This window comes from Marmota flaviventris, chromosome 3, assembly GCF_047511675.1.
Source record: "Marmota flaviventris isolate mMarFla1 chromosome 3, mMarFla1.hap1, whole genome shotgun sequence".
Classification (NCBI taxonomy): domain Eukaryota; kingdom Metazoa; phylum Chordata; class Mammalia; order Rodentia; family Sciuridae; genus Marmota; species Marmota flaviventris.
This window is the reverse complement of record NC_092500.1, coordinates 152,499,260-152,525,309: the sequence shown is the minus strand read 5'-3', so window position 1 is coordinate 152,525,309 and position 26,050 is coordinate 152,499,260. Positions and strand designations below refer to the sequence as shown.

Sequence of the window (26,050 nt, the reverse complement as noted above, 5' to 3'; positions counted from 1 at the left end):
ATATTACATAAAAGTTTAATTTTTTTTTTTTTTACTATAAGTGCTAAATGTTTCATTTCCTGAGATTTGTTGGAATTAATCAAAGGTCTTAAAGTATGCAAAGAGGAAAGAAATGTTTTCCCTCAATTTCAGGCTGAACTGTGAATCAACAATCTCCATCAATTACCTTCTGTCATTTTTCCATGCATCAGATTTTTCATTTGTGATATAGTCACATTGAAATTTATTTCTTAACTACTCATCCTAAATTATGTTCAGCTTAAAGATGGCATGTAAGTAAAAATTACTAGTACTAAACCTTTGTCATTATTAAGTAGCTTTCTGCTTTTGAAGTGCAAACATAGAAAATGAGTTTTTTTACATCTGTTTTGATTTATATAACAATTCAAGTATCTCCTTTAAAAGGATTTCCTAAAAACTTTAATATTTATGAACCACAGATTTAAATAATATTTTCTGGAAGGCAGAATATTCCTTGAATATCCTTTGTTTTAATCCTGACTTACACTATACAGTTTAAAAACCTAGCTTTGGTTTGAATTGTACTTTTTAATAGTTTATCATAAATTTTTATCCACAGACTCAGTTAATCATTTAGAAAAAACAATATCTGTTGTGTGAAGGAAAGCTTCAGACTATAACATTTCATTTAAAAAGCTATATTCAAATAAAGATGTGGTCTGAATGTAAGTCATTTGTACTTATTTTCAGTTATGGCTGATAACTAAAATGTTCATTGGGTTTTGACATGAGATGGAGTTGTATCATAGTCCTGAAAATGAATTCCTTTAGAAGTTGTGATCTTCATTATAGCGCCATTGAAAGCATCGTCTTCAATGAGTGTTAGTAATCCATTGGCAATCATTGATGGGCTAAAAATAAAGGAAATATTGATATTATGAAACTGAAGAATGAGGTATATTGTCACTTCAAGTTATATCTTGAAAAAAAGTCTATGACCTTGAAAGTATAATAAGGAAATATATATTATTAAATTATTGCTACCTCCAATTTTTATTCAATTAGATACTAACTAAATTATAAGATAAATTTAGTAGTAGATCCCATGCCTAATGTTTTGTAATTTGGGCAGGAACTATTTGTTGTCATTATTTATATTGAGAAGATAATTAGTTTCTCATCTTTATCATATAAGTAGATCTTAGATTTATCAGATACACCTTTTTTTTTTTTTGTACCAGGAACTGAACCCCGAGGTGCTTGACCACTCAGCCATATCCCCATCCCTTTCTATTCTATTTTTAAAGTTTTGAGATAGGGTCCTGCTAAGTTGCTTAGGGCCTTACTAAGTTGCTGAGGCTGCCTTTGAACTTGTGTTTCTCCTGCTTCAGTCTGGTGAGTTGCTGGATTACAGGCTTGAGCCACCACACCAACAAGATACAAATTTTTTTAAAGGGAAAATATGATGAATTATAAATCACATTTATTGAACATCTTATTTTTTACCATTTGCTAGCCATTTTAAGTACCCTTCATTTATCATCTTATTGAAGTCTTTCCAAAGTCTCTAAATTTGTTTTAGCATTATCTGCATTTTACATGCCAGAATATTGAAGCATCTAGAGGTTTGATGGATATGTTGATAGTCAGTGGAGGAGTCAGGATTTGATCCCAGTTCCAAGTGAAAGCCTCAGCCACTCTTACTCAGAAACAATTCATTGTGTGTGTGTGTGTGTGGGGGTCATTTGTTTCTATGAAAATGTTTAATTATGTGACCATAAAAATTTCATAAGGGTTACACTTAAATATTGCCTGAAATTTAGGTAGACAACGTATAATTTCAAGGCAAATTTCATAGTGTATAAACACATTCTATTCAAAAATTGAGAAAATCATTTTCTTTCAAAGAGTTTGTCAACCCAAACTTTGAAGCTTGCAATAATTTCTCAAATTTAAAAGCTTACTCTTCCCTTTTATTGCTTGTCTAGACAGTATTTTGCTTCATTATTTAAAAGAAGAGAAATATAGTTTTACTTACTCCAAAATTCCATAGAATTTCATCAAGTCTTTGATGTGATCTTTATATTCTATGTATTGTCCCATGTTTTCTTCTTTTTCAATGGATTCAAGGATGGGCGTGTTGACAAAGCCTGGACAAATGGCATTCAGTCTCACACCACTGTTCATAAGGTTAGCAGCCATCTGCCAATTAGAAGCAGAAGCCAAATTGAAATTAAAGTTATTCAACATATTGATATAAAAGTTGCTAATAAGATATCCTCTGACTTGTAACTACATAACAATGACTGGTAAGCAGAAAGACAGGAAAAGAACATATACCTAAGTACTGAATTAATTCCTGCAGATCTTACCTAATTGCTTTTTTTTTTAAGGCAATATTACTGGACAATTCCTGAAAATACTTAATTCTCTAAGATGCTCTTATCTATTGAAGTCGAAAGAACTGGAAGCTAAGCAGCTGAGTCTTAGAATTGACATCTACAGCTTTCTTTCAAGATTGTGATTGTACAACAGAAAATATTTGCTTAGAAATACTTTTGTGGAAAATTTTAGGACCTTAACGGATTTTAAAGATACTTTACATAACTTGCACTATCTGGAAAACAAGTGGTATTTTCAGGTTAATATTTATTGGTTTAATTTTCAACCTATTGATTTACCTGAGTCATTTGTAAAATAAAATACAGTTTATTCTCATTATTTATTTGTGAATTCCATATTTGCACATTTGAACACTTGCTAAAATTGACTTATCATTCCAGTGAGCAATACTTGTGGAGATTTTGTAGTCACCTGTGGACATCCTCGAAGCAGTTTGGGGTCACAAATGCATATATTCCTGCTAAGATTAAGATTCACCTTGCCCTGTTTTTCTTTTATGCCTTTTGTTGGTAATTATCCTATTTAAAATGGCCCTCAAGTACAGTACAGAAATTCAGTTTAGTGTTCCTGTGTAAGAAGGCTGTGGTATGCCTTAGAGAGAAAACTTGTGAGTTAAATAAAGTTCGTGCAGGCGTAAGTTATAAAAGATGTTAGCCATGAGTTCAGTGTTAATACAAAATATAATAAGTAAGGTATATTTAAATAGAAATCATGTATAAAACAAGGTTATTACTGAGTGTTTGATAAAAATGTGACCACAGGCTTTCTGGAACTTAATCCTTTTTCTCCCCTAGAAGCAATGGTCCAGCAGTCACTAATTCAGTTGACAAGCAACTTCACAGAACATAACTACTGCAAATAATGAGAATTGTTGCAAATGTTTGTGGTCTAAATGTGAAGTTTCTGATCTTTTAGATTTACTTTGTTTTGTCTTACTGCATTTTTTTTTAAAAAAAAAGGTTGAACTGAAGATTAAATCTTTGCAAACCCAATAATAATTTCTAATTCATTTAAATTAAGAGTGTGAGAACTGTTCATCTTTGCCTTTGAGTGAACAATTAACTTTCATAAATATTTTTTCTAGCATTTTTTATTTTGTTAACATTTTTCTTATCTTTCTGGCTCCTCTCTCACCTAGAGGAACCACCCAGAAACCTTGATTGTTTTTCCCTCTGTTATGCTTGTGCTTTTTAATACATTTTCTAAATAGCAGGCGGAATGATTTTCTTAAAATGGAAACATAGTCTTATCACTCTTATGCATAAAAGACCCACCAGTAGCTGCACTCAAGAGTAAAATCCAAGCTCACACTGTCGGCTTTTAAGTCCTTTTTGGTCTGCTCTACTTACATCTCTGGGACTGTCTGATCCTAACATTCTCTTTCCTTTCTAGGCTCCATTCAAGCTGCCCTTATAAAAAGGCAAGCATTTTCACATTAGGCTATCAAAGCATGTGGTCAATTAGGTCTAAAATATTTTTCTAAGCTCTGAATACCCTTCACTGTAGGCCTCCAAGGCAACACTGTCCTTGAGTACTCCATCAAGTAAATGCCTGATCTGATTCCTCCTTCAGCCCCAAACACGGACTATTTTCATCATATCTCCAGGGACAGGCAATGTCTTCATGTTCTACTTAAGAAGCTTGAATTTGGTAATACTGGAATTTGGAGTTAATTTTGAAAAACAAACAGTATTTCTTCATTATTTATCCTTAAGGTATTTTTCAATAACATACCTATGTTTAGAATCTACTTCATTTTAAAACGATGTACCTTTTATTTAGTTCTCCACATGAACTGAAAACTATTTTTTTATATAATAAAAGTTGAAGTAAAATATTATGCTTTCATCTTTAATCTAGATGTACTGAATTCTTAATTTATTTTCCTCTACTTTATAAAGTCTGTGTTCATATAGATGTATAAAGAAAAATATCAACAACTAAACAAAATATAAAAAAGAAAAAGAGATATCGTTGTTATTGCATCCTCACCGCTGCCGAACGTGTGAATCCAATTATGCCGTGCTTGGAGGCACAGTAGACAGGCTGCTGTGCAACAGGCATGAGTCCTGAAAAAGAGGAACGAGAGGCTTAAATAATTTGATTAAAAAATGAGACTATATCCAATAATGACTGTGCAAGTACACGTTTTATGGCCATTTCAGTTTAATTTGGAAAATACACTAAAATAAAACCTGGTGACTTTGTAAAACTCAATAGCCTTAGCACAGCTTCTCTCTGTGACCTCTGTGGTCCAGAATTTATGGTAGGTAAGTTACATCTTCGTGCAGCCAAGAGTGATATGTAAGTTTTTCTGCTTCCCTGGCTTTCTGGAAGTCAAGGAAAATCAATTCCATTGAAAGCAGAGAATCATCTTTAAAGACAGTTAATTACCATCTAGTTTTCCGTTTTTAAGTCCAAATTTTCAGAAAAGTATATATTCAACATTTTTTTTTTTTTTTGGTGGATGGGATTGAATCTTGTAGGGAGGTCTACTTCTGAACTACATCCCCAACCCCTTTTATTTATTTATTTATTTATTTATTTATTTATTTATAGACAGGGTCTCCCTAAATCCCCAAGGCTGGCTTTGAACTTGTGATTGTCCTGCTTCCTCCTGCCAAGTAGCTGGGATTACAGGTGTGTGTCACCACACCCAGCTATATTAAATGTTTTTAAGGCTTCCAAATAGTTGAAGGATTTTGAATTGCTTAAGAGGGACTTAGAGATTATAGTTCTTCATTATAAGTTAGTATGCACTTCCCTGTCACCAATTTGCCTCATGTGATCACATGTAATGCCTCTAAGAGTTTAGTAAAATTAAAAATAAACATCTTTTGATGTAGGTCTGTAGTATATGGGTAGGCTCTTGTTCCATGACTTAAGAGAAGAAGAAATAAAAATTTATGTTCTTATTTTATTTCTTGTCATAATTATATAGTCAATAACAGAATATAGATTGTTAATTTTCCCCAGGTATATAATAGTAACTGATTAAATTCATGGTCTGTACAAAACCAAACAGTATTATAGTATATTCAGTGTCTTTTCTCCCTTAATTCCTGGTCTAGTCCAATCATTTAAAAGGAAACCAAAGGACAAAAAACAACAAAACACCCTATTTCACTGCAGTAACTATCAAGCATATTTCTTATTTATTGTCAAGACAAACTATCAAATTTAACTTTAGAATCAATTTTATATTTTAGTTTCTAGCTAATTTCTTAGATTAACTTGGCTTAACACTTCTTTTGTAATTTGTAATTTCTCTGAGTGGTCTCTGATTATTATGGTATTAGTATCAAATGTCATGCTAATAATACTAAATTATTCTGCTGAGTGTGTTCATCTCCACCCAGCTAACTAGTTTCAGAACACCACCAATCAGTTGAGAGTGTTGTGCCAAAGTTCAGCAATAAATGCAGACCTTAACCACTCCCTGGGTGCCTTCCAGGTCTCAATTTATAAAGTATGTTTGCTCAAGAGCAGTTTAAATCCCTAAGGATGGTAGATCACACATGATGTGTCTACCCAGTGACCTCAAAGTACCATAACATGTTGGTTTTCTTGCTGGTGTTTTGGTTAAACAAAATGTGTATGTTAATTAGATTCATAAGTGTCAGCAAGAATTTATAATGTCTCCACAGGATTCAGAGGTATATTAAGAATATGAGATAAAAAAATAATAGATACAGCCAAATGTTATTGATTTTTATTCTTATATATTAGTCCTTGCTTTACCCATTCCTTAAATGTTTGTGAATCAAACGTAGTGGTTGTAGATAGTGTTCACACACTGCAGGAATAGTGTGAATCTCAATGAGAGATAAACTAGTTGACAAAGTGGCAAAAAACCACAAGAACATTGTTCATAAATGTTATCAAAGATGGATTATGAACAAATTTTTGTTACATATATGAAAATTATGAACTTCTGAACCCAAGTTAGTTCAAGGAGTCTCAGAGGTGAAATAAATCAAACATTGCTTTGTTGGTTCTGGAAATAAGCAAATACAAAATATATAATACCTTTACTTTAAAGTAGAATTATAAATGCAACCAGAATGTGAAAGAACTTATTAACATTTTTAAAATGGCACTTGGTTTTATGAATCTTCTAACATTCTAATGACATTTTCATTACTTTTCTACAAAATGTTTCCCCTTGCATTGCTTTCATTTTCTAATATTAGATCAAAGCTTACAGAAACCAATTTTAGACATTTAGGAACTAAGCTTTCTTTTAAAAATTTTATAGCTTTATTGAAATATAATTGACATACAAGAAAGCTGCATATATTTAAAATGTGCAATCTGAAAAGTTTTGACATGTGCATACACCTGTGAAACCATTACAATCATCAAGATAACACATATTCACCTGAAAAGTTTCCTTGTACCTCTTGAGAATACCTTCCTTCTGCATTTCCATTTTACCCTACCCAACCACTGATCTACTATGTTACCATGGTTCATATTTTCTAGAACTTATGTAAATGTAATTTTATAGTATAAATTCTTTTTGGTTTAATTGTTTCTCTTACAACAATTTTGAGATTCATTCATGTTGTAGTGTGTATCAATAGCTTAGTATTATTCTGTTTTTCAATTATCACATTTAGTCAAGTTGTAGTTAATTTAGTTAAACAGAGTATTTTCCTTTAACATCCCAAACATGTATATTTCATCAGGCTAAATAGGGAAAGAAAAGAGATTTTTTTTCTTTTTCACAACAATTTTAGTTTCCAGATATCCAACATTTTCTATCAGATCTCAAGATCAATTTTTTTCTTTCAAAGTGTATTTTTATTGGGTTTAGCTTAAGTATTGGATAACCATACTTCCATTATTTATCTTAGACCCGCAACATCAGCATATAATATTGTTCCTATGTGCTTTAAATAAAATTGTGTTCTGATGTTGGTAATAAGGCTCAGCACATTGAATTATGCTGGATGGGCATGGTATGACTCTGGGGACATCTTTTTAGTGTAAATCATGCACCCTAAGGTTTCTAAAGTTCACAACCTACAGGATTACACAAGGCAGCTATCTCTAATAGAGGAGGATGACTGAACAGAGAGAGAAGGAGGAACAAGCAGAGGTAAGAAAAAAAAACAAGCTAAGTGCTATATCATAGAAATTAAGGATGAAAATATTTAAGAGGTTTAAAGTGGTCATTAGTATCAAGTGCAGAATCAAATGAGAATCATTCTCTTTGAATAGGCTTCAGAATTACCTGCCTAAAAATAATACCTCTTCTGGTCTTGTACCTTTATCCAGCTACCACCACATTTTTCTTTAAAGGAAAAAAATCCTCAAAAGTTATTACATTCATTGTGTCTTCTTTCCTTACCTCCCATTTATTCCACAACTCATTCTAATAAGGCTCTCTTTTGAACACTCAATAGACTATATGTGTGTGTGTGTGTGTGTGTGTGTGTGTATGTGTATGTGTGTGTTTATACAACCACATATACATACATACATAGTTATTTCATCAGTTGGTGGTTTAGTGTATATATGTATATAAATGTATATAATATATAAATGTATATACATGGACATATGGTTATATATGTATATACACATATATACACACATTTGTATATATAAAGCACATAAAATACCTCAAAATTACTTACATAATTATAAAGTATGTATACATATACACAAATACATATAAACATGTAACACATCCTCCCTCCCACAAGCCCCTGGCAACCAGAGATCTTTTTATTATCTACTTAGGTTTGCTTTGTCCAAAATGTCATATAATTAAAATCATATGGTATGCAGCCTTTTTCGGATTGGCTTCTTTTACTTATTATTATGCACTTAAGATTCTTCCATGTCTTTTCATGATTTGATAGTTCATTTCTTTTTGGTGCTGAATGATATTGCATTGTCTGAATGTACTATGGTGTCTTTATCTACTGACTTACTGAAAAATGGCTTGTTTGCTTCCAAGTTTTAATAATTATGAATAAAATTGCTTTAAACATCCATGTACAATTTTTTTTGTGGTGCTGGGGATTTAACCCAAGGCCTTGTGCATGCAAGGCAAGCACTCTACCAACTAAGATATATCCCTAGCCCAATGTACAAGTTTTTGTGTGGACATAAATTTACAGTTCCTTTGTTTAAATGCCAAGGAACACAACTGCTGGACTGCATTGTAGAAATAGTTTTGTAAGAAATTGCCAAACTCTCTTCAAAAGTGGCTATACCATTTTGCATTCACACCAACCATGAATAAGAATCCTAATGCTTTACATCTTCATCAGCATTTGGGGTTCACAGTGTCTGAATTTGGCCATTTTAATTGTGTATAGGGTTATCTCATTGTTATTTTAATTTCCAATTCCCTAGTGACATATGATGCTGAACACATTTTCATAGGATTGTTTGCCATCTGTATAGTATCTTTAATGAAGTGGCTATTACCCATTTTAATTGTTTTTTTTTTAAATTTCCTTTTGTTGAGTTTAAGGTTTTTATATATTGGACAACAGTCATTTATTGGATATGTCATGTCTTGGGTAAGCGTTTTCTCCTAGCCTGGTTCGTCTTTTTATTCTCTTGGTAAAAAGAAATTTTTTAATGACCAAACAGCATAAGAAATGACATTTTGATAAAATGGTAAATTCCTTTTATATGCATTTAGTTTACTAATGTTTTCATTATACCCTGTACTTGATGGCACTAACTATAGTACTGAAATGAAATCACTCCTATTAAAGTTTTGAATTCGCACAGATATATTTTAAGGAAAGAAAACTACCAGAAGACATGACAATAAGTAGTACAAATCTCACTCTCTAGAGCTAAAGACAGAGTGAGAGGTTCATTTCTATATTAGTCTAGTCTTAAAATTCTTTCTACCCATATTTGTAAAGAGACAACTTTAATCTCTATATCTCATAGAAGGTAAAAATCTTAAAAGGTTTTATACAAAAACTGCAATCTCCTCAGAAAGACAACTACACTGAACATGCAAACATTTGCTTCTAAATGAATAGAAACCATGTGAAATGAACTATATAGAAATACTAAAAAAAAATTCAACTTAGGAAAATAAATTGTGAATCTAAGGAAGCTGCTTATTGGAGCTCAGCAGCTGTGCTTTTTAAAAGCAGGAATAAAAATCTCCCACACTTTTTTGAAACCAAAAAAGAATCTGCTTACCCATTTCTCTATTTTTAACCACCACTTCTCTAATATGAGGAGAAAGGGAGAACTAGTGGGAACTATTCACCTATGCGCATGAAGCTGGCCAAAGTAATGCTGGACTTCCTCATTATGTTATATTCCTCCTAACAGAACATCTGTTCTGATGATACTTTTCCACTTCATTCTTAAATCATCCATAAAGTTAGGCTTTAAATTGTGACAAAACACTAAACAGTGACATAAACTTTCATAACCAGTATATCTTTCATAATAAAAGTCTTTCCAGAATGATAAATCTAATGGTACTTTCCAGTGATAATTCTCGAAAGTTGTTCCTAGTGTTCTTCCAAATTCCTCCTTCCTAAAATTTCATTCATTGCCTGTGCTAATATCAGAGGAAACTGAGATGTCCTTTCTTAATCACTCAAAGAATACTAGAGGCTAGCTTCTTAAAGTTTGGTCCAGGTATCCGCATTACCTGGGAGCAGAATTTCAGGACCCACCTCAGTCCTAGTGAGAATCTGCATCTAACCAAGTCTCTGGGTATTGTTCATGCACATTAAAATTTAAGAAGCTCTGTTCTAGAAGACTATTTCCTAATAGGTCTTCATTTCTGATACTAAGAGAAGCTAAATATTTTATGCATACTTCAAAAGGCTTGTTAATAAATATTTAACCTTTATAACTAATTCTTCTAACATGTGTCTTCCTAATTATTAAAAGAGCAAAATGAACACCAGTCTCCATGGAATGGCATAGAGAACTAAGCCAGTACTAGCAGGAGTGGTGGCTCATATACTCCTGACAGTTGGCACCTGAGCAATTAAGACCCAGACAGTACTAGAGTAGTTCACCCATTCCATTTCATATGCTGAAATATAATGAAATAAAATCGCTTTTATTACAATTGTGCTCATTCTTATTATGCTTTTCAAGTTATGCGACCTATTCGGGATTAACTGTAAATCAATCTATATTGTAGAAACTTAAAAAATAATTTAATGCACTATCATGTAAACAATATTTACCACAATGCCTGGATCTTGGCAGTTGCTAAATAAGTGTTAGGCCCCTATCATTATAAGGCGCAGCTGTGAAACCAATTTTTCTTTTTGCTTTTGGCCTGAAAATAAAGAAAAGTGATCAATGTTTTACTTTGCCTAGAATTTCTGGTTTGTTGGGACATTTCAGTGCAAATATTGTTTTTTAGCTGTTGGAATATTTCTAATATTTCCAAAGACCTTCCAAATTAAATAAGCTTCTATTTCAATAATTTATGCCATGATGACTGTTTAGTTTTGCAGTCTTGGAATTATATAATTCTTGGGATAGAAACTTGCCTAATTACCTTTATATCCTCATTTCCTTTAGGCAATTGTTAACATATATGTTAAACCTGAATTTTTAATTTTAATTAGTAACTTAGTTCTGTTTTAACATTATGTATAAGCTAATTATTTTATATAAAACTCATAATACAAATGGACATATCACCGGCTGTTATTTAGGCATGATAAAAAAATTTCTATAATTTTCAAATCTTTTCTTGATTTGCTAATGTTTTAAATTCTGTGTAAATAATACCCTCATGGTATCTCCCACAAAATATCACTGAGTGACTTGTTTCTGAGACATAGTGAATGTTCCTAGGGAAAACTAAAGCTACTGAGGTAGCTGAGTATGTAGGCAGGTTTGAAAAGGACTGTTGGGTAAATTTCTTTTTCTGTGATAATTATGTTTCTTTCCTGTAGTTTGAAGCAACTAAACATGTAAGAAGCATATTTGACTTTTATGGGGTGTCTTAGAGGATAGTCATTATTTATCTGCATTAAACCAGACTGCATTCTTCTCTGTTGTTCCTTCCAACTTTGTTTTTTTAATAGTTAAGGACAAATGTGACAAAAAGAGTGCATGATTGTAAGTTGTAAACAACAATTCATATGCAAGAGTCCATGTGTTCAACAACAATGAGAACAACTTCTGGACTCCAGACCTGAGCACAGTCATCCTCAGTATGCTGAAGAATCTCTCTCCACTTTACTAGTCTGTTTGTTAAATCCATTAATTGCATTTGAAACTCTGTCTGCGTCAGTAGCCTTTACTCATTAACTTCTCTGCCCAAACCAGTATGTCAACTTAGGTTTTACTACAACAGTGAAGGACTCTGCTGAATCAATCAAAGGGATCATGAGGATAGACCCTAGTAGAGCTGGATACTGCCAATGGCTATGCCTTCACTAGAGTGAGCAGGAAAAAAAAAAAATCAATAAAGAAGGAAGTTTTGGAAAACAGAAAACAAACATGATAAGAACTTTGGCTTTGATAATCCCTCAAAGATTGTTTTGGTCATGTAGCCACTCCTATGTGCTGTGACTCAAGGGCATAAAATTGTTGATACCTTTTCTAAGAAAATTATAAAGACTGAGGTGTCCTTTTCCCCTTCTTCTATTAATATTATAGTCTGAATTTTTTATCAAACTAATATCACTATGGGAAGAACAGAGGTTCTTGATTAATGGACAAGATACAAGGCAATTTGTTTTATGACTCTTTGTGAGATGAAGGCACATTAGTGAAAGAGAGGTAGTAGGGATCCTACAGACTGGCCTCCAGAAACAAGGAAACAGAATATAGACAACATACATGCGAAGTTCGCACTATGAAGGGAGGATGATAAGGACAAACTAAAAAAGATAACAAACCAAGCATTTTAGGGGGTTGCCTTGCATGTTGGGACACAAATTAGAGGAAGAACAAGTTTGGAACACTATAATATTAATTATCATAACAATGCCAGAAAGGTAATTTGAAACCAAAGCAATCTTATCATTGAATTTATACTAATTCATCATTTTATCTACATGAATAGAGAAAGACTCATACATGCTTCCAAATATTGAGTCTGAGACAGTTAAGAAATTTAACTCCCAGAGGTGGGTAGTATGGTAAAGTAAACTTTTAGACAAGAAAACAAAATGGACAATAAATTGTAAGCCTTAAATTGCTCTTTTCAAGGCCATGTTTGAACTTTTGACTCTGGTAAATTCCTCAAATATTTGAAGGACTTTACAATGTAAACACAATGGGACCAAAGCTTAAGATTTTATGGAAGGTTTAATCATGAGAACACATACATTGTCTTTAAAATGGTACCCGGTTGCTATAGCTTGCATATTGAATGTTCCCCAAAGTTTCAGGTAGTAAAGGCTTGATCTCCAGGGTAGTGCTATTGGGAGGCAGGGAAACCTTTAGGAGGCAGGGCCATTTGGGAAGGTCTTTAGGTCATTGGGAGCATACCTTTGAATAGGATTGTGACATTTCCAATCCTTTCTTTCTTTTGCTTCCTCGCTCAGGATATAATTGCTTTGATCTACCACACACTCGTGTTATGATGTGGTGTCCTTGTAAGAGGACCAAAGTCAAAGACTGCCTTAATTTGGACTAGATCTCTAGAACTTATCTCTTTATAAGTTACTTATTTCAGGTATTTCATGATAGTGCAAGAAAGCTAATACATAGGTAAATAGTAAGTGCTCAATAAATGTTAATTATTATCATATCTTTAAATATTTTCATTGTATAAAAGGCAGTAGTACTACATTGTGTCCTCCTATTATTCCTCTTTAAAGCAAGTAAGCCTCCTTGCATGGTGTAGAATCTTTCCTAGAGAGTCCTAAAATGATCCAGTCCTGAGGCTTTCCAACTGTTCCCAAGAATATAATCAGTGCCTCCAGTATAGGAGCTCTCTGTATAGTGTTCATGGCTCTCTAAGCTTTGCTAGCCCTCATAGCTTCATATAAGAATCCATAGAATTATCTTTGGATAACAGTCCTCAGGTTTTTGTACATTTACATTTCCAAGAAAATATTAAATATTTCTTCTTAATTCTCCAATCATTTGTATGAATTTCTTATAATTTTAAAAAAATTTTCTTTTAGAATAGTGTAAATTTAGCTGTGAAGTAGGGCTAAGCCAAGAAAGTGAAACTTCGTCTTCTCTAGAGCTCACATCTCTCAAGTATTACTCATGCTCTTACCTTTTATTTGAAATGTTATAATTTATAAGTACACGTCCTACTAGGAAAGTAACCAGATTATCCAGAATGATTTATAGAATTATGTTTGTAATAGCTTTATGGATGTCATTTTGACTTGAAGCAACACAAAAAATGAGAAATTACTCTATTTTTTCAGAACTTGTAAAGAAGGAGTTCTCTAAATGTCTCCTGGCAGCAGTGGATTAAGGCCCATGTGACAGAGATTTTTAGAGACATGAGGAACAATGCTCAGAACCAGACACTGATTTAGTCACAGGTACCTCCAAACTTGACTCCCCAAATACCACTGGGGCTTTAAGAGAACAGGGTGGGAGGCGGTGGAGAATTCCTACTCTGAAATCTCCACACTAACTGAAACCAAGCAGGCAATTTAAGAAAGCCTCTCTATTTTTGGACATGAGTAGTTCATATTTGCTTTCTAATATTGATCAGGTTTCTTAAATTTAATAATTTCACTCAAACTCTTCAAGAATCATTAATGATCTTTTCCTAGAGTTTTAAAAGTAAAGTCACTTAGCTAAGTTGCTCCAAAGATTTCTGTTAGCAGTTTATAATTGCCATTAAGGAATAAGATATCAGCTGATATTAAATCATACTGTTCTTGAATGAAATATTGTCTTGGATTGCTTGCAGGCATCAATCCATCAATATTCTGTGTGACAGATGATCAACACTCCACTGAAATAATTTGTTTTTTCCTTTGCACACAGCTAGAATATACGGCCCAAAATGTGATCCGTCAGATCAAGTTCATAACTGGAACATGAGCAGAAGTGAAGTTTGCCATTTCTGTGCTACAGGTTTTAAAAGAGTAACTACGCCTCCTCCATGTTCTTTTCCTCTTTCTGCTAGAGAGAAAGGACTCCACCAATTTCAGAATAGCCTGGAAGGCTCAATGTTGAAGATGTAGACCTGTCACCCAAGTTTCACAAATGACTACATAGAGTGCCCTGCAACAAGGATCTTGTCATGGGCTTTTACATGGGAGAGAAGTAAGCACATACAATATATAAACTCTGATATGTTTGGGGTCTATTTATTAGAGAAGTTTAGCACGTCACTATATATATATAATACTTTATAATTATATACTTTTATTAAAATAACAGAATAGAGATAGTTTAACTTCATTTCAGTACTTTCTACTTTGTCAAAGTTACTTTTACTTGCCTTATTGCTTAGGAGTATCACAATAAGCTTTAAAAAATAGTAAACCTGGGGAAAATTTATAATTTTTTAAAAATACAGTGCTAAAATGAAATAAAAATATGAAACTTAAAATAAGCGTATAGTTCAAATACTTATTATTATGCTGTAGAAATATCCGTAGAAATATAAAAATACAAAAATTTAAAGTCTTAATTTCAAACCTGAGTGAATAAATATACTTTAAAGATCTACTTGCATAGTCAAATTAGCAATAAGAAAACATAACTCTTAATATAATTGTCCTTACCTGCTAAAGATGACATATTGATAATGATGCCACCTTCACCTCCATTTTGCTTGCTCATGTAATCCAAACCAAGATAGGTTCCACTGATAACAGAAACCTAATCAAGAGGGATAAAAGGAAAAAGCATTATAGCCACTAGCCTTTATTGTATACAAAGTTGTTATGTTTTCATACATCCAGTGAGGTTTCTGCAAGCGCTGTCAATAAAAGAGGTTCTGTTTATTTGTTTTAAAGGTACTTATTGATCCTGGATTCCCTCTTTTGTTTGCCTAACAGTTTTGTAGTCCATCATGTTTCTACAGAACTTTATTTCACTTAGTTGCCCAGTATGAAATTTTATTATAAAGATTGGATTCAATAGGGTTTTGTAACTTTAACTCAATTTCAGTATCTTTTGAGAATTCTATGCTTTCTTTTTCTTTTATTAATAGTGGCTACAAAATTTATTTACCTTCTCTCTCTTTGGTTCTCATATCCAAGTATGAGATATGCCCATTCATCTGCACATTCAATTCTCTTGGACCTTAGAATATAGGATAGTGGCTACTCTTGATTTACTATAATTTTCATTTTCTCCTCTTTTCTTTTGAATAAAATCCCATTTGTTCTTGTATCTACATTGTCTTCATGCACAGTAGGAGGAGTTAGCACTGGGGCACATGTCTATAACTTGATTGCAAGTTTGAGGTTGGCCTCAGCAATTTAGCAAGATCATATTTCAAAATAAAATAAAGGTCTGGGGATGTAGCTTAGTAGTAGAGCACCCCTGGGTTCAATCCCAGTATTATCACCACTATAACAACAATAACAACAACACCCCAAAATAGTAGAAGATGATCTCTCCAGCTTCAGTGTATAAGCTGATTAATCTAATTCAGTCACAGAAGTCCCATTCTTCCTGACAATGGCTGGTTTGAGACTGCATATAACCCAATTCTCAATAGAGAGACCTGAGTGGCTGTCAGCTGGAGGTGGGGATGGGAGAGAGGGGGTGGTGAAGGATAGGATGCTGCGGGGAAATTTTTTGTTGTTCTTAAAATTGGGAAGAAATACTTACATTACTCCCTATGCATTGCTTGTATATGTGTGATGAATGGAACAGACAGTCATACTGCTAGCATCAGGAAAAAGAAGCTAAGATAAAAGATGGCAGGTGGGTGAGAAGAAAAGACACTGGGTCCTAACAATATCACTGATGTTCAGTATTAAATAATCCTGAACTCTTGGGTTGTGTGAAATCACATCATTGTTTTGTCTAGTTTGAGCAGAGAGTTTCTGTTACTTGGACACATGGTCTTCAGTAATGTTTATACTTAATTTTATTCAACACTGCTTATAGCTATCTTCTTGGTAGTTTACTAATTAGCTACTTACCTCCACCTGTAGGAATTCTTCCTGCTTTTATTCTACTATTTAAGAATTCACTATTACCAGAAATGACCTGTGATTTAAAACTGATATTTGAAGCCTTATTTATTTATTTAGATCTAGGAATCCTTCTGTCTTCAAGCTCAGACTTTTAAAAAGTGAAAATTCTCTTTGACATCTCAATTTCTATTTTTCCGTCCTTTACAATACTTCAAAGAAAATGATTTAGTAGGTAATGAGTCTGAAACTGAGGGCACGTATTTGTGTTTACCTTCTTTTTATTTTAAAAGGTCCTTTTGGAGTTTTCTTGACAAGTATTCAGAAATGCCTCTCCTTCCTAAAAGTAGTTCTAGAACAGAAAACCCAATTGAAGATTCTATTCACTTAAGCTATGTGTCAGTTTGAGATGAAGTGGGCTTAGGGAAAATGAATAAAATCTTTCACATGATTCCTTTGAACAGTAAATAGAAGGCAAAGTTTATATAAGAAGGAAAAAATGTAGACGGCTAAAATTACTGAAGTCAGATTCTGTTAGTTTCTGCCCAAGTCTTCAGCATGTCTGAACAGAATTTCTGTTTACATGCATTGGCACTAGGCTTTTATTACCAAGTATTCACAGCCTTACTCCATGATTTTGTGTTTTCAACATAAAAATGCAGCCAGATAAAAAAATTTGGAAAGATTTAAACTTTATTTTACATTTTTTTGAAACAGAATTTATTTTTACCTCTTTGGTAGAGGAGAACAAGAGACTATTTTTCTCTTATCATTTGAAGAACTGAATCTACAAGACAGGTCTAAATCTTTGGGTTGTGATATTTTTCACCTCTTTTTGTTTACAATAACACTCTTTTCTCTTACCCCAGATCATACACATGTACACACACGTACATATGTACACATGTGTGCACACACACAAGGAATTGTTAGAATACCATAGAATAAAATATTTTTGTTAAGAAATGTTTTTTTTTGTCCTTGTGCAATGTTTATATATCATATAGATTGGGTCATTACAATATCACACATCTAGAAAAAAATTACAGTCATTTTCAGATACAAACACACAAAGTAACTTGAATCTATGGCATCATTTTAGTCCACTTTGTGAAGGTAGTTAAAATTCTGCACTTGACTCTTAAAGAAAATATTATATTTAATTTCACATTGTATGGGGTGAAGGTGGGAGTTCATAACCCACTTGAATCAAAGTGTGGAATATGATATGTCAAGAAATTTGTAATGTTTTGAACAACCCACAATAAAAAATTAAAAAAAAAAAAAAAAAAACATGTTTACTCTATGCTTTTGGTTAATGAGATAACTTTTAGCTGTAATACTGAAATTTCATTGCTTTGAATTCCAAATCTTGTTTTTTCCCCCACTAACTATAGCATTCTATAAATTAAAATCACTCTCATAAATTCCCTTACACTGGGAATAATTTTCTAGTAGTAAAGATAAGTGGCCAAATGGTAACAGACTATTTATTGAACTCTCTTGTCAAGTATCATGTCTTCCTATGATACACAGATGTGCTCATGGGCACGTGTGTGTGCATACACACACACACACACACACACACTTTTTTTCCACTACTGATATTTTTAATCTGTCATTTCTTCATTTCCATTTCCCCTATCTCATCTCCTTCCACTGCGTAGTTCCTCTTAGTTTATTTATAATTTTGCACTGTACTTTACTTGGAAAATATTCAGACATCTAAATCATGCGGCTTTGATTTTCAGAATCCTTGTATTTTGTCCAGTCCAGTTCTCAAACAATATTAATAAAGATGATCATTATTTCCTGAAAACCATTTTCATCCTTTTTTTTAACTGTTCAAATTTTCCCATTTCTTTCTTATTTTAGCACTAAACTTTACTCTGTTCCTTCTTGCTACTTATAATTTAGCAAACTTGTCCCAAGATAGGTCAAATGCATATTTCAATATTACAGAGTAGCAATCGCAGGAAATAAATACTAATTTAATTTGCAATCAACTGTGTTAAGAAAAGGGAGCAGCACATGTAAGAATAATGTTCCTATCCATTTCCTCAACTACTCATTAGAGGAGGGCAGAGGAAGCTCTCATAAAACTCAGATAGTGAGAAAATGTATGTTTTGATATCTGAAGGGGAACACAATTTGCTGAGTAAATATTATGCAGTAGCATGGTGCTAGATGCTTCACAAAAACTATGGTCTATTTAAGCTTAGCCATCTTCAGAGGTAAGGAGCTTATCTTCCCCCTTTTACAAACTGGGGAATTCTATATCAGAGAAATTAAGTAACAGTTTTTAAGGTTCAGGACTGAACTTTAGTTTTGACTAATTCCAAATTCATATCTTTTCCACAGCAAATCTTTAAGCAAAACTAGTTTAGTTTGAGGGGCATGAGGAATCACCAGCAACAGCCATTTATTTTGTTTAATTTTTACTTGGATATGCTAAAGTACTCAATATATGTTCATTATAGGTCCAAACTAGATTATAATTTCCACCTGAATGGGGCTGAATTATTTTGTTTCATTAAAGTTTCAAAAAGTTAAAAATTACATTATAGAATTACAATATTACACAATCACCAAAACTCAAAGTTAATTTTACCTCTGCCAGAGTGACTTTTAATAGCTTTGCAAAGGCTCATTTTTTTTTTTCCTGAACATTCCTTGAGAATTCTGAGCAGTTATAAAGAACACCGCTGCTTCTAGCTTCAGTTTGAGGAGGAAGCATAGAACAGTCTAGTGAAACAAGACTGGGAAGAGGTTTAGTGTATCTTTCTTGTGGGAAGAGTAGCAGAATGAAGAATAAGGAATGGGTAAGTTTGGTAAGTAATGAAAGTGGAAGGACAGATGACACTGTTTGGCAGCACTGATCTATTAGGAAATCACCTAAATATTGTACTAAAACAGGGAAATGAATATCCATGCACATAAGATATATAATGGCCGTTTATCTAATAAATAGTAATTGAACTTCTACTCTGTGAGGACACAAAACAATAGTTCTTTACCTTATAAGAGTTTGTGGTTTTTACTAGCATAAATTACATATGTATTAAAAGAATTTTAATAAAATTTGTAAATTTTATTAACATATATAAATGTAAAAAATATTTGTCCCATGGGATCATAGAAATATGTTGTATAAGATTTCAGGAGAGGGAGAGATATGGAGTAGGGGGGTATACCTCAATGTAAGTATGTTTAACATATCCAATTCCCTGGATTCCATCTTCCACTAAAAAAAAAAAAAAAAAAAAAAAAAAAAGCCAAGGAAAGATATGTTGAAAGATATGAGGAAAACTCCATGTTATGCTCAGACATGGGAATTAACATGGAAAAACATGCAAAAGAACAAACATGAACATAAGACCAGGGAGGCACAAAAACATACAAGCAAAGATTACATAACTACACACAAATGTTTGCATTACTCTGAGATAATAAAGTTGAAAAAAAGAAGGATTCTTTAGACTCTGATTTACGTTGGCAATGGTTGTATATAGCAGGGGAAGTAACAAATTTTGAAGCTATGAGTAGTAAAGGTTATGCCTTGTAAGTAAAATTAACTAAATGCCATCAATCACTAAAGTTAAGCAAAGAACTTGTCTATGTCAGAAGAGTCCCAAGGAAATTTGGGACTAGCTTAATTTCGATGGGGAAGAATCCAGGAGAGTTAGTTGTAGCCAAAGAGATCACAATAAAAATTCCTGGTCTGTTAATTTCCTATTTACAGATGATGTAGGTACTTTCCAGCTTAGAGCAGGTGCTTATTCATTCTTACAGACTTCATTAGAGCAAATACGCTCTCTTAGCCGGATGAATACAAATCATTTGAACCCAGATCTTTGTGATAACTACCTCACTATTTTCATGTTTCTCTCTTTAACTCTCATCATTGCACACTGTTTTTGGCTCAGAAAAAAAAAAAAACCCAGGAGGTGTTCATTATGAATGCACTGTAAATAGGATCTTTATACTCTGATAACCTCTATTTAGAATAATATATGTAGTGATTACTGATAAAACTATTAAAAGTATAAGTAGTAAGGCTGAAGGGAGAATAATATTGCATATTTTTTGTGATTTTTCACTGGGATAGCTAGATTTAAAAAAATTCTTGTCATTTTATGTGGTTTGGGAAAGTGGCATAAGTTTATAAATCATTATTTAAAATTGCTGTGGTTCTTAACTGGCTATATATCCAAAATTTTTGTTTCATCAGGAAGCAAAGGATGTGAAGAATTATGGTTTTTAATGAGCCAGGGGTAGCAATTAAAGATTTAAAAAGTATGATACTTTTAGCAACAAAAAGTGATTAAAGCTATCCAGTGGATTTAGGAAAGAAATGAAAACATTAAAAAAGTACATATTAAAGTACAAAAGAGAAAAGTAAAAACAAATATAAATGGCTTAAATTCACAAACATAAAAATTCATTCCTAGATGCAATTTAAAAAATAAGATCTCACAATATAATAGCAGCAAGAGACAGATGTAATATAAATGTTACTTTTATCTGCAAAATAAAGGAATATTAAGAGAGATATTTAACCAAATGTGAATCAAAAGGAAATCATGAGATACTAAATTTTACATCTGGAAATATAGAACAGATGTAAAATATTAGACAGCAAATTGAGGTATAACCTTTTAAACACAAATCAAAGATTAATAAATTATAATCACTAGCAATTAGCAATTTAGGCTCTGTATATTATGAGTTTTTATAATATATAGAGTCTAAACTGACAGAATTACTTAAAGAAGTAGGCAAACTGACATTTGTCATTTGAAATATTTGTTCAGAGACTGACAGATCCAGGAGATAAAAATTAGCCAAAGCATAGTTGAACCAAATAGAAACACTATACAAAAAGAAAATTATTAGTTACTATTATTTACAAGCAGGGACATAAATATTAAATTAAATTTAAACTAAGAAAATTGTTAGTTAGCAAGTTGTTTCTGTAAAGCATCAAGTAGTAAATATTTTAGTCCTTGCAAATCATAGGTCTCTGTCTTAATACTCAACTCTTACATTAAAGGATGAAAGTAGCCATTGACAATACATAACCCGAATAACTGTGGCTGTGTTCCAATTAAACTTTATAGATGCTGAAATCTGAATTTCATATGCTCATGTATTTCATATTATTATTTTTAACCATTTAAAAATCATTTTTCTCTTGAAGGTCATATAAAAACAAGATGGCAGGCCATTTGGGTTGTCGATTGGAGTATGCCAACCCCTGAGTTAAACCAGCAACTTTATTTTTTCCTATTTCCTGCTAATATCTTAAGACAAACTTATTTTCTTAATTATGCCTCTAATGTCTTCCTATTTGTAAAAGGAAGCTTTCTGTAACTTCCAATTTTCTATGTTGCAGGTCATTGTTTTGTTTCTCTGAATGTAACATGTTTTATTTTGTCCATAAGCATCATGTCATTAAATAGTTTCAGGCAATCAACATGGCTAAGATAGCTTACCAAATTAATCTGCAGAGTTTTTTCCCAGTTTTTCTCATTATTCACTCCAGCATTATTGACCAAAATGTCCAATCTTCCAAAATGGTCTACGACTTTTCTGAAAGTATCTAAAAAAAGATATAGATATTTTTTATTTTCCATAAACACACTTAAATCAGACCCAATGCCATGAAATGAATTTTTCATTTATCCACCCTCGTAGAAAATTATACTCATAAGCTATGACTTAATTCCTTATTGGTTGTATGATAGACAGACCAGCAGTATCAGTTAGCTTTACCTGGAAGTTTATTAGAAATGCAGAATTTTGTGGACACCATATACCTACTGAGTCAGTATTTTACTTTAACATATTCTTAGATGAATTATATGCACACTAAAATTCTATAAGTGGTAACTTAATGGAATAAGTTTTAGAGAATCAAGCATCCTAAGCTAAGAACTCTTTGAAGTCAGTTTTGACAGATAGCATCGCTGTATTCCTAAGAAGTTATTGCAGCTCCATGGCATAGACTATAATAGACATCCTTTTAAAATAAGGCATATTATATTTATAATACGTTATATTAATACCAGTTTTCTTATTTTCCAAATCCATTATGATAGTTTTAGGGAGTTTTGATATCCTAGTAAATGAAAGTGTCCTTCTCATTCAGTTGATTCCATTAGGTTAATAAAACCTCCACCATGCATACTGTTTAAGTTTTTCTTTCTCATTTTAATACTACTTTATATTATTAGTTTGTATAAAAGTATATGTAACCAGGGTAAATCTGCATAGATTCTAAGGCCTGAATGCTACTCATTACATCATCTAACCAAATATCCAATTCTTGAAAAAGCTCTTTACCAGTCCAAACTAGGCTTTACCACCTTAGTACTGAGAAATTCATTATTTCTCAAAGCAGACTTTTATGTAGCTCTATTGATTTAAACTGCCTCTGTAGGCCTCCTACCATTCATTCTAGTTCTATTACTTAAGACTATAGATAACATTTGTGGTTGTTCTTCTCATATGTCTAGACTAACATATGAGTTCCTTTCAAAAAGTAGATCATCACAAGCTTTATTTTGATTGAAACCAATTCTTAGAATTAACAACTACCAAACATTTGGGAAGACATGGGTCAGTCAGTTCCTCTATGAATAAATTACTTTGCAAGTTAATTGCTAAAGACATTGTAGACTTTCTAATACAAGCCCTTTTATACTCACTAAACTAGAATGGAAAACAACAACAAAAATAAATCAAAACTTTTTCATAGAACTTCAACTGTTTCTTAAGACCTCAAATTAGATTCAGAAGAGGTCATCCAGGAAATATTATTTCTTTATCTTCCCCCTTTCTCGCTAAGTATGTTCTATTCTTTGTTATTCTACAGACACAGCCCCACTTTATGGGAAATTAGGTTGTTAATGTGTGTGTCTATTTTTCCTTAATTTGCTTTCTTCATTCTAGTCTCCAGTAAATCCCTTATACTCTGCTTTCACCAATGTATAATTCATCATATTATTTCTGACATCACACTGAGTTCTGGGCTCAAGTGACTTATATTTTATATGCTATGGTACTTTGTATAATTTTACCTAAACTCTGTGTTGCAATCTGTTAATTTATAAAATAAGTTATGTTTATATCAATTCCCCAAATCTTCAGCTCTGCATTTAAACATTTTAATGTGTCTAAACAGTTTTAAAAGCTGTAGGCAATGTTAAGTTTTGAAACTGACAGAATCAGTGCTATAATTTCCTTTGATACAAATAAATGATCATGTCCAGACAACATGTAGATTTCTTGGTACAAACATGCCTCCTCCAGTCAATTATTATGTCGTTTCCTCCTCAATCATTTATCCTGAAGGCATGTATTTACAGCCTAGGGACTAGTTTTAAATACTGGGAAACAAAACAATTGAGGTTAAACATAATGTGTGAAACCACATAACTTGAGACAGAAATGGCTTTCAGATTATCTATATTGTTTCCTATTCTACCAGCATGAATGCTGGGATTTGACATGACTCTATCCTTGAATCAAAATATAATGTGCAATCAACACAATTATCTTCTGGCAAAATATGTTCTACTAGCACTGTGTTTATAGACCTGTTCTACTCATGCCTGTAATCTATATTATAGGTCTTTATTATTATTTTCAGATTTTGATGATAAAATTTCCTTTAAAACTATTTTCCTTAACTTTAGGTACACTTTCTTTAATACAGCAGTCCATTTCCATTCTTATAGAATATACCAAAATTTTAAAAGGAATTCACTCTTTGGTGTTCCTTTTAGTAGGAACATGAATGAATTTTCTGGAAGCTTTCTGACCACTGGATTAAAAATATGCCTAGTAATTGCTCAGGATCTTTAAATAAAACTTTGTGAAATACAAATATTTTATCTTTCTATTTTTTTCCTCCAGGAATTTTTTTTTCATGCAAATCTAGCATTCTATACAATGGAAGCTGTTTGTTTAGTGTCTATACTAATATTATCCCTGATATTTCACAAATAGATACACAGAAAACATTGATGAAAAGCTGATAGAGACCTTTCTTCTGCAACTCTAACATTGTGTTGTTATTAGTAAGTACCACTTCATGAGGGTGGGGGGACAAAATGCCTGGTTAAAAGCATCTAGCACATCTGTAACCATGATTCTAGAATTTGTGTTCTAATAGGTTTAAAGAAAAAAAAAAAGTGACATTTGATTGTCATTGAACTTCACATCTTCCAGCTCTCTAAGAGAAGTTGTTTGCCACAGTTCCTGATTTTAACTTCGAAATTCTGTCTGCAATTTCAATTATTTAATAATTACTGTAGCAGAGCTGTGTTTGGATATACAAAGAAGTTTTGATTACATTATGCGCTGCCAAATGACTAAACTAAAAAGATTTCTCAAGCCATTTTGCCTTTCCTTGGTTTTTATGGCTATTGGGTTGTCAATAGGAAACATAACAGTCTAACCCACATTTTGGAGCTTGCTGCACTAGGTAGCCAGACGGGCTGGCCCTCTGCCTTGGCTGGCTCTCTTGCCCGCGTTGCCTTCAGGTTGTTGCTTGTTCAGGGAGTGTTCCCAGTTGATGGATTGATTCCCCTGACTTACCTCTCAGTTGTTCCTGGTCAGCCACATCACACTTGATGAAGAGAGTCTTCTGAGGTTCAAACTGCTCGTCTAGGGCAGCTTTACAGTCCATACCTGCTTCAAGATTCCAATCCACCAGCGCTACCTATAAACAAGAGGAGAGGCATCAAGGTCCTGCGCAGCTCATGAAATAGACCAAATAAATAAGACGCTCCTCTCTTAGACCTGAAATAAGGCAGTTAAAGTTCGGATTCTTTACTGGTAGCTTTCGAGGTCTGCTCAAGGGTCTCAGCCTGAGCAGCTTTTGGAAATGGCAAGGCATGCACGCCCGGTGCTCCTCGAGATCTTCCCTGGCGTCCCCCAGGCGGTGGGCGAACCTTGGAGTGGGCAGAGAAGTTTCAGCGGCCCGGAGAGGCGCTTACCTTGGCGCCCTTGTGCAGCAGTGCCTCTGCAAAGGCTCTGCCTATTCCCTGCGCTGCGCCGGTCACCAGCGCCACTTTGCCGTTCACATGCATGGTGTGGTCGCAGCTGCAGAGGGCGGTGGGCGAGCTCCGTGTCTCTGCGCGGCCGCAGCTTTTATGGCCCCCTGCGCGCTCGCGTGCTGCCTGGCCCCGCGGTCTCCTGCCAGTGGGCGGGGATGAAACTGTCAAGCCAGCGCCGGGGAACCCGCACTGTGTCACCTGCCCCTGAGCACTCCCGGGCTCCGAGCTTCGTGATCTTTTCCCTCCAGACTTGCAGACTCCGCGGATCCTGGGTCAGAGCCTCCCCCCAGTCTCTGCACGAGTGGAGGAAGACCAGAAAAGTTATTTCTCAAAGAGAGTTTCCTCCAGTGTCCTAAAGACCAACCCCAGAGAAGAGAGAGCTAGACTTGGGAGCTTAAATTACTCTCCGGCTTCCCAACAAACTAAAACAAGCAGAAGAGCAAAATTTTGCTCTTTTGTCTCTTATGTTTTTGTGTGAGTTCCGTTTCATGACCATTAGGGTGGAGGTGAGGGAAAGAAGACATAACTAACAACGTGGTTTTTAATTTTTTTTTTTTACTTGCGTTTTTG

General features: G+C 33.4%; 1 protein-coding gene across 1 annotated transcript; it reads right to left on the bottom strand.

Moving 5' to 3' along the window:
• Hpgd (15-hydroxyprostaglandin dehydrogenase) lies at positions 1-25,513 on the bottom strand. The gene is made up of 7 exons (XM_027927065.2): positions 25,421-25,513; positions 25,020-25,143; positions 21,911-22,017; positions 15,051-15,147; positions 4,357-4,433; positions 2,000-2,163; positions 1-872 (listed from the first exon to the last, which is right to left on the bottom strand). Exons 1-7 carry the CDS (start codon positions 25,511-25,513, stop codon positions 734-736), a joined length of 801 nt encoding a protein of 266 aa, XP_027782866.1. The 3' UTR covers positions 1-733.
• Between the last annotated feature and the right edge of the window lie 537 nt (positions 25,514-26,050).